General features: G+C 47.0%; 1 protein-coding gene across 1 annotated transcript in view; it reads left to right on the top strand.

The window, feature by feature from the left end:
• Positions 1 to 18,898, top strand: part of LOC144827955 (uncharacterized) — a 456,431-nt gene that overhangs the window by 161,017 nt on the left and 276,516 nt on the right. The window contains exons 10-11 of the mRNA XM_078686115.1: positions 8,348 to 8,398; positions 10,993 to 11,043. Coding sequence (XP_078542241.1) covers positions 8,348 to 8,398; positions 10,993 to 11,043 — 102 coding nt within the window. The remainder of the gene's footprint in view (positions 1 to 8,347; positions 8,399 to 10,992; positions 11,044 to 18,898) is intronic.

Here is an 18,898-nt window from a genome sequence, read left to right as displayed (position 1 = left end):
CTGCAAACACGTCAGGACACGTGAGTGTGACTGACGCATGCGCAGACACTTATTTCCAAGCAGCGGCCATTTTAAAAGACTCGAGTTAATTATTTTAGTAAAACACATAGGCAAGCGTCGGGGAAGCTCGTTTAAACATAGAATAAACGTTAGTAAGACGTACAACTTATTATTTGATTATACATGGACGAGGTTCATGAATACAGCACGTCGCAAATGCGAAGCTTTGCTTCATCAATACCAAGGAGCAAGGATACACGTACTTCTTGACAACTCATGATTTTCTCCTGTCTTGACTATCTCTTTGCGCCAATGGGCACCTTTGATAGAGTGAGAGCAGCTGAGATTCTCCCAATAGGTTTATCCGACCATTCCCCACCGACCGGTTCCCATGCTAATTCTTCAAGAAATACTTTTCTAAACTGGGGCCTCATTTTCTACGCGTTGTAGACGAGCCGAGAGATCAGGGTTGTCTGCCGTGAGACTCGAGGCATGCAGAAGTGGAAGTGTTCCACAAACTGGGCAGGCCACCAGACCAACATGCTTCATACCGCCCCATCTCACTTCAAAATGTTGAGGCAAAGATCTTAGCCAAGGTGTTAGCCAATCGACTTAAACCCCACATAACTGCCTTGGTCCATCCAGACCAGGCCAGTTTTATGCCACAGAGGGCTACGCGTAACAACATCCAGCGAGCCCACATGGCCATTTCCAGCATCCAAGGGAAGGGGGTGCAGGCCACCCTTTTGCTGGCAGACATGGACAAGGCATTCAACTGCCTTAGTTGGGTGTACTTGTTCGCACTCCTAGACCACGTCAACATGGGACAGCGCTTTCAGTCCTACTTGAAATTGTTATATACGGATCTCATGTCGTCTGCGGATTGCGGGATCCACCTCCTTCCTTTTTCCATCAGCAGGGGCACCCATCAGGGGTGTCCCTTAACACCATACCTTTTTGCTCTAGCAAGGGAGCATGGGTGCATTTGGATGCAGGATTTGAGTAGGATCATGGGCTCTTGGACCACATCGCATTATTTGTGGATGATGTCCTATTCTTTCTGATGGACATCAACAAGATGGGACTAAGACTGCTTTGTGTCGTGCAAAGCTTTGGGTAAACTTCTGGCCTTTTTATGAATCCGCATAAGTCTACTCTGTGGGCACTGGGGGTGTGCAAATGGCTTGCGCCCATGGGCATCGGCAGCACAGGTGATGACAGAGGGCGTGAAATACCTGCGAGTCTTTCTGTCAGATGTGTAGAGGGTGGCTTGGGACAGAAATATCATTCCGATATGGGCACAGGTCCAAGAGGAGATGAAAATGTGGTCGCATATGCCCCTCTCTATCTATGGTAGATTAGCTATCTTTAAAATGGTGTTGCTACCGCGTCTGCATTACCATTTGCAGAATCACCCATACCCGATACTCCCAACATGGTTTCACCAGGTTAACTTGGCACTGGGCCAGTTTCTGTGGATATGGGGGTGGAGGCCAGAGTGGCACTGCGTACGCGCTTTCAATCGACTTACTGTGGGGGATTGGCCACATCGGTTGTTCAATCAAATTATATGGCTCTGTTTAGTGGTATAATGGCCCCTTGCCATGGCTGGCTGCGTTGTCCGGCTTCCGAGGTTGGGATAACATAGGAATCTCAAAGTTGGGGGACGTGATGTGAGATGCAATTTTGAAATCACTCCAAGATCTCCAACAGGACTATCAGATACCTAAAATATAATTCTATAGATATCTCCAATTTCGGCATGCCATCCGTCCTAGCATTTCGGACTTAGAAGCTCTGCCCAAATTTAGTCCAATAGAGGCCAAGGTATTTATGGGTGATATGTGCGACCATAAAATCTTGAAAATTTACCGGTCACTAGTAACCAATAGCTCCAAGACATTGGCTAAGCTTAGGGAGGCTAGGTGGGTGATCTTGGCCCAATCAATGAAGATGATTGGATGGATGCACTGGCCTCCCCATGGGGAGCAGCGATAGCAACATGGTTACATCTCATTCAATTTAAATACCTCCATCGGGTTCACAACACAACGCTTAGGTGGTGAAGAGCGGGTCTAGTGTCAGCCCCGATGTGCCTGTGGTGTGGTTGGGAGAAGGGGTCCTTGATACAAATGATCTGGCCTTGCACAGCACTCGCAAGATTTTGGCAGAGGGTTCTGGCCTGTCCAGCTGATGTGTTGGGATGGGTGCTCCTATCCTCCCCAAGATTAGCAATTCTGAATAACATGGTGGGTATTGGAGACAAAATATATAAGAGACACATCTTACGGTTGCGACTGACACTGGCTAAGAGGGACTTGGCAAGGCTGTGGAAGGCACCGACCCCACCTTCTCAATTGGCATGGAAAAGGGGACCTAATTCTGCATGGGGCTGGAGATTCCGATTTTTGGGTCCAGAAGTTGCCCGCACAAGCACCCCAATATTTGGAAAAGATGGGCAGATTATCAAGATATTACTAAGATCCGATGCCACCGGTGGATGCATCCATATTTACGTTGGTGTGTGGACCTCTAGGGTAGAAGACTGGTTGTCTGGTGATGGTCATTGTCTGCTAGGGTGGGCAAAGTAGTGGCAAATAGGATGTAGTGATGAAAAAGTGCAACGGGGGAGTTAATGCGTTTACGTTGTGTTGTCCAATCCGATTATGATAATGATACTGTATAAACTACTTGTCAATGTCAATAATTTGCAATGTCTAATCTGGCAGGTGTCTCCTGGGATAAGGAGCTCTGCACTGTAATCGACCATTGACATAATAAAAACTGTTTGAAAAAAAAGATGTGTGACATTACAATATTCTATCAAATCACATAGGAGGACAAGTAAAACAAACCACTTAATATATTATAGGCTTTTTATATTTTGATGTGCTTCTCCATTTCATGTATTACTATAACACTCCAACACTCCTTTTCCCCTTGGCATATTTCTTTTTTCAAAAATGGTTACAGGAACTGACATCACCTTGATGCCAATAGGATGTATTGATAATCTGTTTTAGCTTTTATTATATAGGTGCAGATCTGTTCAAATGTATTCCTAAAAATTTGAGATCTGCATGACATCTGGGAAACTTCTATAAACTTTCAGTACCTTAATCTGGAGCTGGTTAAACCGCAGAAATCCATCGAATAGGGTCTTAAGCTGCCCTTTGAGTTAAAAGAATTGTTCGAAAAGTAATTTAAATGTACATTTATCACACTACTACTTGTAAAGAAGGAACTGCAGCAAGTGTGATATATTATCCCTTTTTTGGTTTTCAAGATTTATTTGATATTGTCACGTTTAGCCCAAGCAACTCCATAATTTAATGGAAGTCTGCTTCTAATGTTTCATGGCAAACAGACATGTGATGTGCATGTTCAATTGATGTTTACCATGGGCCTTGTTGGTGCTCTGTGCAATGATCACTGATGTCACCAAGCAAAGGATTTCAACAATGAGCACAACACTCTCTGGACCATTCCACTTTTCAGTAATTATTAAAGATTTCTAAAACTCAAATCTCTGTACACACAATGTAGCAATAGAAGCTACATTCATATGACATTATATGATTTCCATTCAGCTGTATTCCTTTTTTTGACACAAAATGGCTTCTAGGAATTTAGATGGTGATACTAATGGCCATTGTGTTTGAATCATCATTAGAATGTTGAACTTTCAAACCTTTGAGAATTTACTGTATATTTTGCAGATTCAAACTTTATGTTTTGTACATTGTTTTTCTGAGCGATACAAAAGGGGATGATGGACAGAGCGTTTTAGCAAATCAAACACTCACACCCAGTCAAAAGATCTGGGTTTAATCTATCACTATTCTTTAGTTCACTCTGCCACCCCAGTTCAGACATGGCAATATGCAAATCAGTCTGACCCTGTGCCTCATGGGAACAGTCCAACCCGAACTGCCAAGCCATGTCTTCCCTGGACCGGAAACAAGCATCCTGGGACCGGTTTCGGATTCATAATCCTCATCAGCCAGACTATCTTGAATCCAGTGGCCAAGTGAACAAGGGACTCACGTCTGAGCATACCCTGCCAACTTAGGGCGAACAAAGCGATACAAAAGGGGATGATGGACGGAGCGTTTGAGCAAATCAAACACCCCCAGTCAACTGATCTGGGTTTAATCCATCACCATTCTTTAGTTCACTCAGCCACCCCAGTTCAGACATGGCAAAATGCAAATCAGTCTGACCCTGTGCCTCATGGGAACAGTCCAGCCCAAACTGCCAAGCCATGTCTTCCCTGGACCGGAAACAAGCATCCTGAGACCGGTTTCGGATTCATAATCCTCATCAGCCAGGCTATCTTGAATCCAGTGGGCAAGTGAACAAGGGACTCACGTCTGAGCATACCCTGCCAACTTAGGGCGAACAAAGCGATACAAAAGGGGATGATGGACGGAGCGTTTGAGCAAATCAAACACTCACCCCCAGTCAACTGATCTGGGTTTAATCCATCACCATTCTTTAGTTCACTCAGCCACTCCAGTTCAGACATGGCAATTTGCAAATCAGTCTGACCCTGTGCCTCATGGTAACAGTCCAGCCCGAACTGCCAAGCAATGACTTCCCTGGACCGGAAACAAGCATCCTGGGACCGGTTTCCGATTCATAATCCTCATTAGCCAGGCTATCTTGAATCCAGTGCCCAAGTGAACAAGGGACTCACGTCTGAGCATACCCTGCCAACTTAGGGTGAACAAAGCGATACAAAAGGGGATGATGGACGTCCATCACCACCCCCTTTTGTAACGCTTTTGGCCGCCATAAGTGTGGCAGGGTATGCTCAGACGTGAGTCCCTTGCTCACTTTGCCACTGGATTCAAGCAAGCCGGGCTGAAGACGGCTGGAATGTCAGAAACCGGTCCTAGGAAGCTTGTTTCCGGACCAGGGAAGACATGGCTTGGCAGTTCGGGCTGGACTGTTCCCATGAGGCACAGGGTCAGACTGATTTGCATATAGCCATGTCTGAACTGGGGTGGCAGAGTGGGCTAAAGAACGGTGATGGATTAAACCCAGATCTTTTGACTGGGTGTGAGTGTTTGATTGATTCAGATGCTCCGTCCATCACCACCCCCTTTTGTACCGCTTTTGGCCACCATAAGTGTGGCAGGGTATGCTCAGACGTGAGTCTCTTGCTCACTTTGCACCTGGAGTCAAGCAAGCCGGGGTGAAGACGGCTGGAATGCCAGAAACCAGTCCTCGGAAGCTTGTTTCCGGTCCAGGGAAGACATGGCTTGGCAGTTCGGGCTGGACTGTTCCCATGAGGCACAGGGTCAGACTGATTTGCATATAGCCATGTCTGAACTGGGGTGGCAGAGTGGGTTAAAGAACGGTGATGGATTAAACCCAGATCTTTTGACTGGGTATGAGTGTTTGATTGATTCAGATGCTCCGTCCATCACCACCCCCTTTTGTACCGCTTTTGGCCGCCATAAGTGTGGCAGGGTATGCTCAGACGTGAGTCCCTTGCTCACTTTGCCACTGGATTCAAGCAAGCCGGTCTGAAGACGGCTGGAATGCCAGAAACCGGTCCTCGGAAGCTTGTTTCCGGTCCAGGGAAGAGATGGCTTGGCAGTTCGGGCTGGACTGTTCCCATGAGGCACAGGGTCAGACTGATTTGCATATAGCCATGTCTGAACTGGGGTGGCAGAGTGGGCTAAAGAACAGTGATGGATTAAACCCAGATATTTTGACTGGGTGTGAGTGTTTCATTGATTCAGATGCTTCGTCCATCACCACCCCCTTTTGTACCGCTTTTGGCCGCCATAAGTGTGGCAGGGTATGCTCAGACGTGAGTCCCTTGCTCACTTTGCCACTGGATTCAAGCAAGCCGGGCTGAAGACGGCTGGAATGCCAGAAACCGGTCCTCGGAAGCTTGTTTCCGGTCCAGGGAAGACATGGCTTGGCAGTTCGGGCTGGACTGCTCCCAGGAGGCACAGGGTCAGACTGATTTGCATATAGCCATGTCTGAACTGGGGTGGCAGAGTGGGCTAAAGAACGGTGATGGATTAAACCCAGATCTTTTGACTGGGTGTGAGTGTTTGATTGATTCAGATGCTCCGTCCATCACCACCCCCTTTTGTACCGCTTTTGGCCACCATAAGTGTGGCAGGGTATGCTCAGACATGAGTCCCTTGCTCACTTTGCCACTGGATTCAAGCAAGCCGGGCTGAAGACGGCTGGAATGCCAGAAACCGGTCCTCGGAAGCTTGTTTCCGGTCCTGGGAAGACATGGCTTGGCAGTTCGGGCTGGACTGTTCCCATGAGGCACAGGGTCAGACTGATTTGCATATAGCCATGTCTGAACTGGGGTGGCAGAGTGGGCTAAAGAACGGTGATGGATTAAACCCAGATCTTTTGACTGGGTGTGAGTGTTTGATTGATTCAGATGCTCCGTCCATCACCACCCCCTTTTGTACCGCTTTTGGCCACCATAAGTGTGGCAGGGTATGCTCAGACATGAGTCCCTTGCTCACTTTGCCACTGGATTCAAGCAAGCCGGGCTGATGACGGCTGGAATGCCAGAAACCGGTCCTCGGAAGCTTGTTTCCGGTCCTGGGAAGACATGGCTTGGCAGTTCGGGCTGGACTGTTCCCATGAGGCACAGGGTCAGACTGATTTGCATATAGCCATGTCTGAACTGGGGTGGCAGAGTGGGCTAAAGAACGGTGATGGATAAAACCCAGATCTTTTGACTAGGTGTGAGTGTTTGATTGATTCAGATGCTCCGTCCATCACCACCCCCTTTTGTACCGCTTTTGGCCACCATAAGTGTGGCAGGGTATGCTCAGACGTGAGTCCCTTGCTCACTTTGCCACTGGATTCAAGCAAGCCGGGCTGAAGACGTCTGGAATGCCAGAAACCGGTCCTCGGAAGCTTGTTTCCGGTCCTGGGAAGACATGGCTTGGCAGTTCGGGCTGGACTGTTCCCATGAGGCACAGGGTCAGACTGATTTGCATATAGCCATGTCTGAACTGGGGTGGCAGAGTGGGCTAAAGAACGGTGATGGATTAAACCCAGATCTTTTGACTGGGTGTGAGTGTTTGATTGATTCAGATGCTCCGTCCATCACCACCCCCTTTTGTACCGCTTTTGGCCACCATAAGTGTGGCAGGGTATGCTTAGACATGAGTCCCTTGCTCACTTTGCCACTGGATTCAAGCAAGCCGGGCTGAAGACGGCTGGAATGCCAGAAACCGGTCCTCGGAAGCTTGTTTCCGGTCCAGGGAAGACATGGCTTGGCAGTTCGGGCTGGACTGTTCCCATGAGGCACAGGGTCAGACTGATTTGCATATAGCCATGTCTGAACTGGGGTGGCAGAGTGGGCTAAAGAACGGTGATGGATTAAACCCAGATCTTTTGACTGGGTGTGAGTGTTTGATTGATTCAGATGCTCCGTCCATCACCACCCCCTCTTGTACCGCTTTTGGCCACCATAAGTGTGGCAGGGTATTGCCAGACATGAGTCCCTTGCTCAATTTGCCACTGGATTCAAGCAAGCCGGGCTGAAGACGGCTGGAATGCCAGAAACCGGTCCTCGGAAGCTTGTTTCCGGTCCAGGGAAGACATGGCTTGGCAGTTCGGGCTGGACTGTTCCCATGAGGCACAGGGTCAGACTGATTTGCATATAGCCATGTCTGAACTGGGGTGGCAGAGTGGGCTAAAGAACGGTGATGGATTAAACCCAGATCTTTTGACTGGGTGTGAGTGTTTGATTGATTCAGATGCTCAGTCCATCACCACCCCCTTTTGTACCATTGTTTTTCTGAAGCTGCATGGAAATTCAAATTATGAAAGTTGTGCTACCGAATCTGCAAACCTGTGTTGCCCAGTGGAGTGCTATTTCAACCCTGTGTATAGTAAAATGACTACTCTCTCAGTAATGTACACATATTATGTATATTAAAGTACTTGTAGGTAAATACATAAGTTTCACACATTCTCTCTATATATTTCTTTAATATGCATTTGTGCATAGATTGCGACATGTAATGGAGTATTGGCAGTGTTCATCAGCACTGCAGCATTAAGTGACATAAAGTTGTCTAAGCGCTTGGCAGCATCGAAAAATTATTTCATTTTCCCAGTGCCCAGTGCTTTTCGTAGAAGTGCTAGGATCAGTAATTTCTGTATTTTCTATGTTCTCTTTCATGTCCTATATGCTTTACAGTTTATTGGCATTTATAGTAAGGTTCAGAGATGTATTTCAGATGGGACTGGCAAGCACCATAAAATTTATAAAGAGTTTGTATTTGAATCTATCTTGAAATTTGAAGATACCGTTTTTACAGTTTGGGAATCTCCCCTTTTTCAGTTGCTACAGTGAGTCCAACTCCTAGAAAAGTGTTAACCCTAAAGAAACCAGGTAAGTACTGCTTATTACTTGAATGCACTTCGTTACGTACAGAATTCCACTGACTCACATATAGTACATTGTGATTTTACTGATGATTTTTAAGTCAAATCTTATCCACATGTATTGTGCATAGGTGTGCTTCTGGTCACTTCTGTTATCAGGTTACAAATTACCTGAATGCCTTAGTATTCCACCAAGATGGCTCTCTTGGCATCGGTTGGGACCCCTTGGATGCGTACACTGTTTCACACAGAGCAATATCCTAGGCCTTTGGTATGAGCCTGCACATCAATGTGTTGTTTCGGCAGCCAGAGCACCTCCGGGTGCAGCCATTCAAGCTCCTCACTGTGACATGTCTCTTTGTTTGTTCTACAAAGTGGAGATCTTCCCTCCCACTTTGTCCTGCCCATGGCGCACATCAGGAAGGTTGAAGAGAGATCCTTCTTCAGCGCCACAGGTCTGCACGTAATGAATCGAATAAGGCTCCTAGGAAAGGGAGGGTCACTGAGTTGTCGGCATCATTAGACTCCGGGGGAGGGGTATGCAGTGTTCACTGTGGATGTTTCATTCCCGATGGTCCCTCAGTGGGCTTCATGAGTGTGTCCTGAAGTGAGCGGTCCATCTTGGACTGGGCCATAGACATGGCCTTGTTTCACCCTAAGAGACTGTCGTAGCTGTCCTTTGGCGGCGGAAGACCCTGTGAAGGAGCAGGAGGAGGAAGACCCCGCATCAATAGGCCCCTTCTAATGCACCCCATGGGGATTAATCTCGCTCCAATCACCGGGCCTTTAGGTGCTTACAGACTGTTGAAGACAGGGCCGGAGCAATCAATGTCCCAAAAGGGAGGCAGATCACGTCACACACAAAGAGGTCCCCCTCAATGGCCCCAAGTCCCTGCAGCAAAAAGGTACAGCTCAGGGTGTGATCCACATACAACACTCTGTGGGTGGCATAGAGCCCAGAGCTGTGATCCCCCACTGAAGAAAGGCCCAACCAGCTCTGTGTAGTTTAATTTGAGTCCCACGTGATCACTGCATGCAGCGAGCTGTGAGCCTCTCAGCAGTCTGCTCTGAGTGTCCACAATCCCCTAGGATGCCGCTGAAGCCATCCAATCTCCAGGCACTTGTTTCCCAACGCAGGAAGTCAGGCTCAGTCGATGCAGCTCTCTGTCCTAGATGCACATTGGGAGTCCCAGTTGACACCTCCCCCTAGAGGCAGGCCACCCACATGGCTTGACGGCCATGAAAGGGCGCTGAAGCATACAGAAGGCAGGCCGGATACTGGGGGAAGATCTACTGCAAGTCTCACCTTCTGCTTCTGCAGAAGCTCACTGCAAGGGCTTCACAGGTTGGATTTCAGCTGGGCGATCTGCCCTGCAGTCAAGACCTCGCAGTAACGCTAGACTCCTTTAGAGAAGCTGCTATGCTCCTCTGCGGTACCTGCTAGTCGCAATCATCTGGACCAGAAAGGCCCTTTGGTTGCAGGGGCATACCCATTAGGCAGTTGTGGCTCTAAACGGGATTGACTCAGGGCCACCTTAAATTCAGTTCTGCCGGCCAATACTGCAGACGCGGGTTGATTTGATTGCCAGGCAATGTGCTATTCAGAGCTATTTCAGTGGCGAGGATGGAGAGACAGTGAAAGACGTCTTGGCCGCCCACCATATTGGCCACATCCTTCATGATTTATTTAATTAAAACAATTACATGAATTATGAACATACTGTTTAGCCCATGCACAATCAGTTAAAGAAAAAGAAAGAATTATATAAAAGGAAGGTCACTTGGGTAAAAGTCCTGATTATTTAAGAATTCACGTAATAAAGTGCTAGTGCATGAGCTCATCGAATGGGTTGACTTAATGCATTATAATCTTGTTATTTGGTTAATAAAACCTGTAAAAAAGGATTACATGTTTCCATTATAACTATAGCCACCAAAGATCAATGTGACTGGGGAATACACTCAGATACAAGTAACATTGTTTCTACTAAAAATAGGCATTGTTATTCTGAAACTGTGTTTGGTGCTCAGAGTCTAATTGAACCCCCTGCACTTGTGATAATGTTTCCATTTGTACCTCTATGCACATAGTTTTACTCAAAGTTTTGCTTAGCCTAAGTTGTCTGCCCTACCGCACAAATTTTTAAAACCTATTTTCCCTGCATATGAATTTAAGCAAATCAGATCGGCCTACCTATCTTTACAACTCCTGGCCTGCCCATAAACTGTGCTTTTTTTGTTTCTATTTTTTATTTGGGGTTTTATGTGCACCTTGATAATAATATACTGTGAATCTCCACTGTCTTGAAAGTTTCAGACTTTCAAAGTCATTACCTATTTATCCATTTTATACAACGATATATCAGTTTTCGAATTAAGTTTTCTAGTTTGCGTATGGATACATGTATACTATAAACTTAAATGATTATTTTCGAAAATTAAATCAAAGTTTGTATTGATTGATTTTTACTATTCCTGGTAAGGTTGAAATATGTATCCTAAGAAGGACTAGATACAGCCCAAAATAAAGAAAGCCAATTAGCTGAAAATATTTTGAATTCTGTAAATAATGTCATTACGTTTTTGTAATTTATTTCTTAGATCCTCTAGTAGGTCAAACTACTAGAAAAGTGGTAACCATAAAGAAATCAGGTAAGGACAGATTATGACTTTCAATACAGACTTACGTTTGTTGCATTGATGTATCTCATAGAATCATATATGGTGCACTGTCTAACTGATTTTAATTTTCCACAAGAACCATGCAAGAATGCTTATGGTCACTACTGTTATCATACCATAGACAAACTGGTTACCTAAACCACATGATGTTTAGGTAGTATTAAAGTCAATGTATTTCAGTAATACAAGTAAAACAAACCATCTATATTTTTTCATTCTGAATTGCTGCTCAATCCTTTTTCGATTACACACTTCAACACTGAAACTGAATGTTGGCACTGTTGAAACTAACAGTAAATGAGTTTTTCACCCCTTAATGTATTCCTTTCTTTCACAAATGATACAGAAGCTGACATCTCTTGATTACATTGCTGCTGGAAGGATGGACTGAAAAGCTGTTGTAGTTTTAGACATATAAATGCAGATCTTTTTGAATTGTTCTCTGCTATGATACAAACATGATATTTCTTTTAGGAATTTCAAATGTATTCTTACATTTAAGAGAGTGCATATTCTGTGTGGTATCTTAGCATCTTCTGCAACCTTTTAAACCCTTAACCCCTTCGCTGCCAGGCCTTTTTCCCGCCCTGTGCTAACAACTTTCTTTTTGCTATTTGGGGTAGTTTTAGTTTAGGCCTTGTACACAAAAAGCCTTGGCAACAGCAACCAACACAGCAGTCAAACATAGTGCAGTATTGGAACCAGCAAGGTCCAAATGACTCACCAGGAGCAAGCAGGGGAGCCCACTGGAGCCAAAAAAGACCCTCAAGAGGAACAAAAGGCTGTAGGCTCAGTGGTTGGAAGAGGACCTCGAGAAGCTCACCAAATGATGCTGGCACACCATGAAGAGGAAGTAGTACAGGTGAAGATCTGTGCAGCAAAAGGTTTTTGAGGCTGGAGCTTCTTGGAGCTTGAAGATCTCTGGTGAAGAGAGTCAACAAGCCTTGGCACTGGCAAGTAGACAAAGTGCACAGGTGCACTGCTCCAGTAGTTATGAAGAGAGATACTGGCTTCATACTTGCTATCAAAACAGTGCAGGCCTCAACAGAGTTGCAAAACCACCACATGTGTTGCTGAACCTTTCAGGTCCAAAAGGAGCTCGAGACCAGCAGACCCCTCAGCTTTATTGCTGTGCCTGCTTTGCCTGCAGAGAAAGGGAAGTAACTCCTTCACTTCAAGGGAAATTCCTTTGGGTGTCTTGGATGTCCACAGGTCTGTAGAAGTGACTGTATGGAGCACAGGCACAGATGATGCAGAAGACTGGCATGACGACGAGAACAGGAGCAGAAGGAGTCTTCCCAGTTGCAGTCTCAGTTATCAAAGCAAAGTCTAACAAAGTCCAAAGTACACAGATGATTGAGCATGAAGTGGTTTCGGATCTGAATCTTGTCCCACTATGAATCCAAGGACCCACCAATAGGCATGCCCATAAGTACCCTAAGAAAAGAGTTGGGAGATTTTAGGGGTCCATCCCACAGGAGGGGCTGAACAGTGTGGAGGTTACTCCCATTTCATTTGTCCCATTTTGTGCTGCAGCGGGAGCTAACGTCTCTCTGAACTGGTAGGAAACCTATTATCCTGCCTTACCTTTCTCGAGCTTGCTCAGCAGCAGGAGGGAAGAATCATGGGGCATATTATCAAGGGGGTTTATCTCCGCTTTTTTGGCTTTAAAAGCCAAGAAAGCGGAGATAAAATTATCTCCCTATTACCTAGCTGTCGCTAACACCAGTTAGCGACCGCTAGTAGGAGATAGCGACCATCTTGGGCCCCACTTTGCATGTCAGTGATATTTATCACTAATGACATGCAAAGTGGGCGTGCCAAGATGTTAGCGACTGGAAACAGTCGCTAACATCGCTATCTCCTATTACCAACTTTTGGAGATATTCGCGCTAAGCGCGAATATCTCCAAAAACTAACACCTGCCCATAGCAGTTCTTAGCCATGTTATCCAATGGGAGGTGGATAACATGGCTAAGAGCATTAGCTCGGTAATGCATGAATATCGCTGACTTTTCAGCGATATTCATGCATTGCGGCAGTTTTTTATCGCATTTGCGATAAACCTTGATAATAGCAAGGTTTATCTGCGATAATTTCTGACGATGCTTAGCGGTAAAGAATTCGTTGCTAAGCATCGTTAACGATAAATATCGCTTAACGTTGGTAATATGCCCCCATATCTCTGGTCGTTAGCAGCCATAGTTTGCTGTCCAGGTCTAGAAGACTAGTACACGGAGTACTGAGCGCCTCATACAGGAGCTTTACATTGCATGCAATCGTACCTCCAATGCCATTACGTTGAATCCAAACAGGACAGAGTTCATTACAGCCAGTTTAGAGTCAGCCATTGAATAATGACGCATGGCCACACTATATATTGTACTGGCTGATGCACTTACATCCAGGGAGTATTAAATCTGTGGATTGTAGGTTACCAATGATTTCTAACAAACCTCTTGGTCGCTTTACTACGCCCATTCTAATCTGTTTGGGCAATTTCTTACTACGTCAAGCGGTCTCCATCAAGGCGAGGCCTACTACCCCTATACGTACGGATTCACTTTCAATATTTTTCAGATCTGACATTTACAAGGGCACCATGGATCGGCGATGGAAGCTACACCAACTTATCGACCCCCTGAAGGCAACTGGTGCGCAGGTTTATCTCCAGGAGCCTGGTCGTTTAAAAATAATAAAGGATGGCTATACAAAGCTAGCATTTAGCGAGCAGGAGGCTCAGTAAGTCCTAAACTCTTGGCAAAAGGAGACTGAGAAATAATCCACACTGATAGCTGATTGGCTAGTGCCAATGTCCAAATAGGGACCCTTTTTTCTAAGTCAGGGCAAGTGGGCTACCCCTTAAGACAACCCCTGCTCAACCCTGTGGTAACGTAGCATGAGCAGTTAGGCCTATCTCAGAGGCAGTGTGTGAAGCATTTATGACCATGTATAACAAGGCAGTAACAACATCACAAAAGGACACAACTCAGGTTGGTATAGAAAATTAATATCTTTATCTAACAGTTTAACTCAAAACTCTCAAAGTGTTTCAACAAGCTACAATGCATGTAAACTAGTAGCGACTCAAAAAGGCTGGGGCCTATGCGACCCGTTGCGCACTAGGTACCTGCCCTTGAAACGGGGCACAGCAAGCAACTACTCGAAGAAGTGGAGACGGTAACAGGCGGACTCCCAGTGACCACAAGTCGGAGCTACAGAGGTCTGCAGCGTGCACCCACAATTATTTGTGCACTTGGGGACATGCGGGCTCTCAGAGGCAGCAACACACGGCTGCAACGGCCCGGGCTGGGGATGGCGATAACTCCCGTCTTGGAGCTCCGTGGTGGGCTGACAGGGGCAGCAGCTCTCTCTTAGCTGAGGTGGCCCACGAGACGATAGCGACAATCCTCGAAAATGGTGAACAAGATGCGGGCACTCAGCGGCAGCAGCTCTCCCTTAGCTGCGACGGCCTGCAGGGCAAATCAAAATGAGGCAAAGTTAGCAAAGGTGTGGGCACTCAGCAGCAGTAGCTCTCCCTTAGCTGTAATGGCCCACAGGAAAAATCACAATGAGGCAAAGTTAGCAAAGGTGCGGGCACTCAGCGGCAGCAGCTCTCCCTTAGCTGCGACGGCAAACCTGACAAATCACAATGAGGCAAAGTTAGAAAGGGTACTGGCTCTCAGCAGCAGCAGTTTCCACTTAGCTGCGGTGACCCACAGGACAAATCACAAGGATGCAAAGTCGGCAAAGGTACAGGCGCTCAGCGGCAGCAGCTCTCTCTTAGCTGCGGCGGCCCACAGGACAAAGGGTGATGCAAAGTTGGCCAAGGTGCGGGCACTCAACGGCGGCAGAACTCTCTTAACTGCAGCGGCCCACAGGATGAATCACAGTGATGCAAAGTTGGCCAAGGTGAGGGCACTCAGTGGCTGCATCGCTCCCTTAGCTGCAGCAGCCCACAGGACGAATCAATGTGATGCAAGGTTGGCCAAGGTGTGGGCACTCAGCGACGGCAGCGCTCTCTTAGATGCAGCGGCCCACAGGACGAAGAGTGATGCAAAGTTGGCAAAGGCATGGGCACTCAGCGGCAGCAGCTCTCTCTTAGATGCAGCGGCCCACACAGATTCAATGAAAGTTACAAAGGTTCAAATTCAGGCAGGCTCTCAGCGGTGGGAGCTCTCTCTTAGCTGAAGCGGCCAACACAGGTTCAGCAAAAGTTTAGAAGGTTTGAATTCAGGTGGGCTCTCAGCAGCGGCAGCTGTCTCTTAGCTGCAGCGGCCCACACAGATTCAGCAAAGGTTTCAAAGGTTCAGTCTGCAGTCCTCAAAGTAGTACTAGAGGCTCCAGATTACTTGACGGATGCCTCACCTGCAAGCAGAATTCCTCGCACAGGAATTCCGACGGCTGACGGAGTGGAGTCTAATGTCCCTGAGACTTATGCAGGAGGCGCTCTCGATTCAGGCCCTCGGGTAGTTTATTCGACAAGCTTGGTTAAAGTTTTAAAGTCCTTTCCTCTGTTCACTCGGACAGAGTTTCGTCTTGACATCCAGAAGGAACACACTTGGACAAAGTTCCAGGGCAGCGTTTTATACCTAAAATGTCTTTGTTCTCTAAAGTCACAAATCACTCGGTCCAGTCAGAACCAATTAGGTGGGGTCGGGGAGCACAGGCGACATCCTGCCCTTTCAGAATGAGGGGGTCTGCTATCAGACACCCATTAGGAGGTGGAGCCATCACTCACCTTGCCAGACACGGGCCTGAACGGATCATAGAGTCACCCCTCCCCATGTCCTGAATACCAATCTCTCTCTCCAGCCAGGTCTGACCCAGCTGCTCCAAAACCAGGCGGCCAATACACATACGCGCTCAGACTACAGTAACGCTTAGGCAAGAAACGACCTCATTTTCAGAAGAGGCATTTCCAAACACGGGTTTTATAAACAGTCCTTACTAAAAGGTGTTTCTCAATGTCCTGTCTAGCTTCCCACCAGGCCTTCATCACCTTCTGTTACTCCTCCTTCCTAGAGAGACCTATCACAGGAACGGCAAATTGCTTACAAAATGACTTCAGCTGTCTGGCAGTATAGGTATCTATTCTTTCCTGCTCAAAGGTGAGGTCCTCTGAAGCATTGGAGGCTGGCATTATTAGCAGTACTCATGACTGAGATCAACAATTCAATTCTAGAACAACCAATCAAACAATAAAAATACATTGTGGCTGCGCTTTGCTCAACACACACGAGTGGTGTCTACCAGTTATTGTACTTGGATCATAAATGCAAGTCCTGATCCTCATCGCTGACCACCAATGTTAGAAATGGGTATCTCTAGTTTGAAATGGCTGGCGCCAATTGTAGGAAGGTGGAATCCGACTATATGGTTACCCCAACTTTTTTCCTGTGGCTTTGCTGGTTTTCGACTTAGTTGGCCTGGGACCCTGCTAATCAGGGCCCCAGGCTATCTGCTTTCTCTATAACAAGGACTCCATGCACTTTAGGTGCATACCAGATTGGTTATAGGGTCACCTTTGTGAGCCCCTGTATAGTGTACCATAGGTACCCAGGGCATAGGTGCAACCTAGACCTACCAGGGGCTGCAGCATGTATTGCGCCACCCCTGGTTTGCCTTCCAAACTGACACCACAGATCTGTTCACACAGACTGGGTAAGGTGGTGTAATCACCCCTTACTTAGATATAGTATACCTATATCTACCTTTACAGATAGACACATATACACCTATAAGCCACTCCTATGGTAGGCCTCGACAATCCTGGAGGCAGAGTGCTTGGTTTTATGTGAGAGGGTGCTCTGGCATGAGCTGAGCCCCTCTGCAGCTTTCAGAACCATCTCATTATAGCTGTTTTATGATACAACCATACCATATACTCTTAAGTGCATTATAATCCTCGCGGTTAATGCTAACTTTGGTTTGGCTTAATCAAAACATGTTGTGTAAGGTGTCAAACACTTTGGAATACTACCCCCCCCCGCCAATTCTGGCAGCCGGGGTAGCATTCCACCCTACTGGAGGGGAAAAGACATGTATGTTACGGCTTTACCCGGTTAAAGTTAAACAGAGCCTCAGCATCACAAAATGGATGCTGCTGCCACAGACACGAGTCTGACATCCTGCTGCTGGACAAAACTCCGGCAGGAGAGGCCTGGACAATAGGTTTCCTGTCCAGGGAAGTGCTCCCCAGACAGGGGTTTTGTGTATTGGGGCAACGAGGGCTGCATTCAGTGAATGCATCTAGACACTGCCTGGGGCACACAAGGTGCTCCATGCATAGCCCAGTTCAAACCAGTTGCTGGGGCACTCCAGCCCCAGCTCTGGTGTGAAACTGGACAAAGAGGAAGGGGTGTAACCACCCCCTTCTCAGGTCCACCCATAGCAGGTAATCCAGCCCCCATCCTTAGTATAACTATAGGAGCTGTGTCCCCTGGACTTTAGATTATTCTGGAAAGAAACTTTGATACAGAACTCATGGATCTTTGACATACTATTCTGACTACAAGACGGAAGACATCTCCCTTGTGGTCAAGGAGTGACCACCCTGTTCAAACAGGCACCATCAGCAACTTTGCCGGTCTGCAGTTTCTAGGTTCCCACCCGACGACTCTGCGACCCAAAAACTGGACTTCCAGACTTCTATGACACCGATCCGCAAAGCTGAGACCCGTGGCGGACATATGAGACGTGGGACCGGACATCTTGTACATCCTGCATTTTGCTAACTGCACTCCTTTGCTGAAGACTCAGTAAGTTGTGCCTTGGGGTACCAGAAGCCCCAGCCCCACGCATCATTTGTACTGTAGCCCAGGCCCTCACAATCTGCGAGTGTCCCGTGGGCCCCGCCTTCACATTTGTGCTCGATGCGTCTTCCCGGCTGCCTGTCTGTTGGCTAGTGAGCCCCCAAGGACGCATCTTGAAACTTCTTTGCTTTCCTTATTGCTCCAGGTTTGCTCCAGCTTCCCAAGAAAGGAGAAGCGCCACAGACCTTGCTGGTCTGCAACAGAGGACAATCTCAACATCCTGCTTGATTTGCGGTTGCCAAGGCTTGCTGGGTCCAATCTGGATCCCGGTACCGTAGTCATCTAGATCCATTGTGGGACAGCTCGAATCCAGCTCCTGGTCATCCTCGATGCCTCCTGGACATTGTGGCTGAAGAGACAAGCTCACCATCTTCACCTGCAAAGCATACAACATCGCCTGGTTCCTTCCTGGTTCCTTCCTGGTCACTGGCTAGTGACCCAGACTCTGTCCCCTCTGCTTTCACGTTCTTCACATCTCTGATCCACCCTTGGATCCAATCGGACACTTTTCCTCTGGTCGCCTGCAGCACTTCTTTGCAGCTCTCCATAGAAAACGACGACGAAACCCGACACGAAAAGACACCTATGCACCGGGCTTCCCTGGGTGAGGTAACTCGAGTACTTCCATGCTCCTGTGGGTATTGACTTTTCAAGTGTCCTAGTTTAAAAGGGTTCCATCTAAGTCCACGCGGAAGTGTCCTTAATCTTTAACTTTGTAACTTTCACGAACACCATTGAAAGTCAATGGGAGCCCGCGCCTGTGTTTAGACACTGCACACGGCTCCCTTGGGTCTCCTACTTCCTAACACCTGGTTGATTAGTATAGCCCCAGTGATTCTACAGGCCCTAGGCCTGCTTTCTAACTCTCTTGTGGTTCTTATACCACTTTCTTAGTATATGGTTATTGAGGCCTCTAGGGCATAAAATATACTGTGCAACTTATTGTGTATTAATTGTGTGACTTGTATTGTATTTTTACCTCTGACCTCATAAAGAGTGCAGAGGGGTTG

The sequence above is a fragment of the Lissotriton helveticus genome, chromosome 4_1 (assembly GCF_964261635.1).
Source record: "Lissotriton helveticus chromosome 4_1, aLisHel1.1, whole genome shotgun sequence".
Taxonomy (NCBI): domain Eukaryota; kingdom Metazoa; phylum Chordata; class Amphibia; order Caudata; family Salamandridae; genus Lissotriton; species Lissotriton helveticus.
The sequence above is the reverse complement of the archived record's forward strand: the minus strand, read 5'-3'. Positions and strand labels throughout refer to the sequence as shown.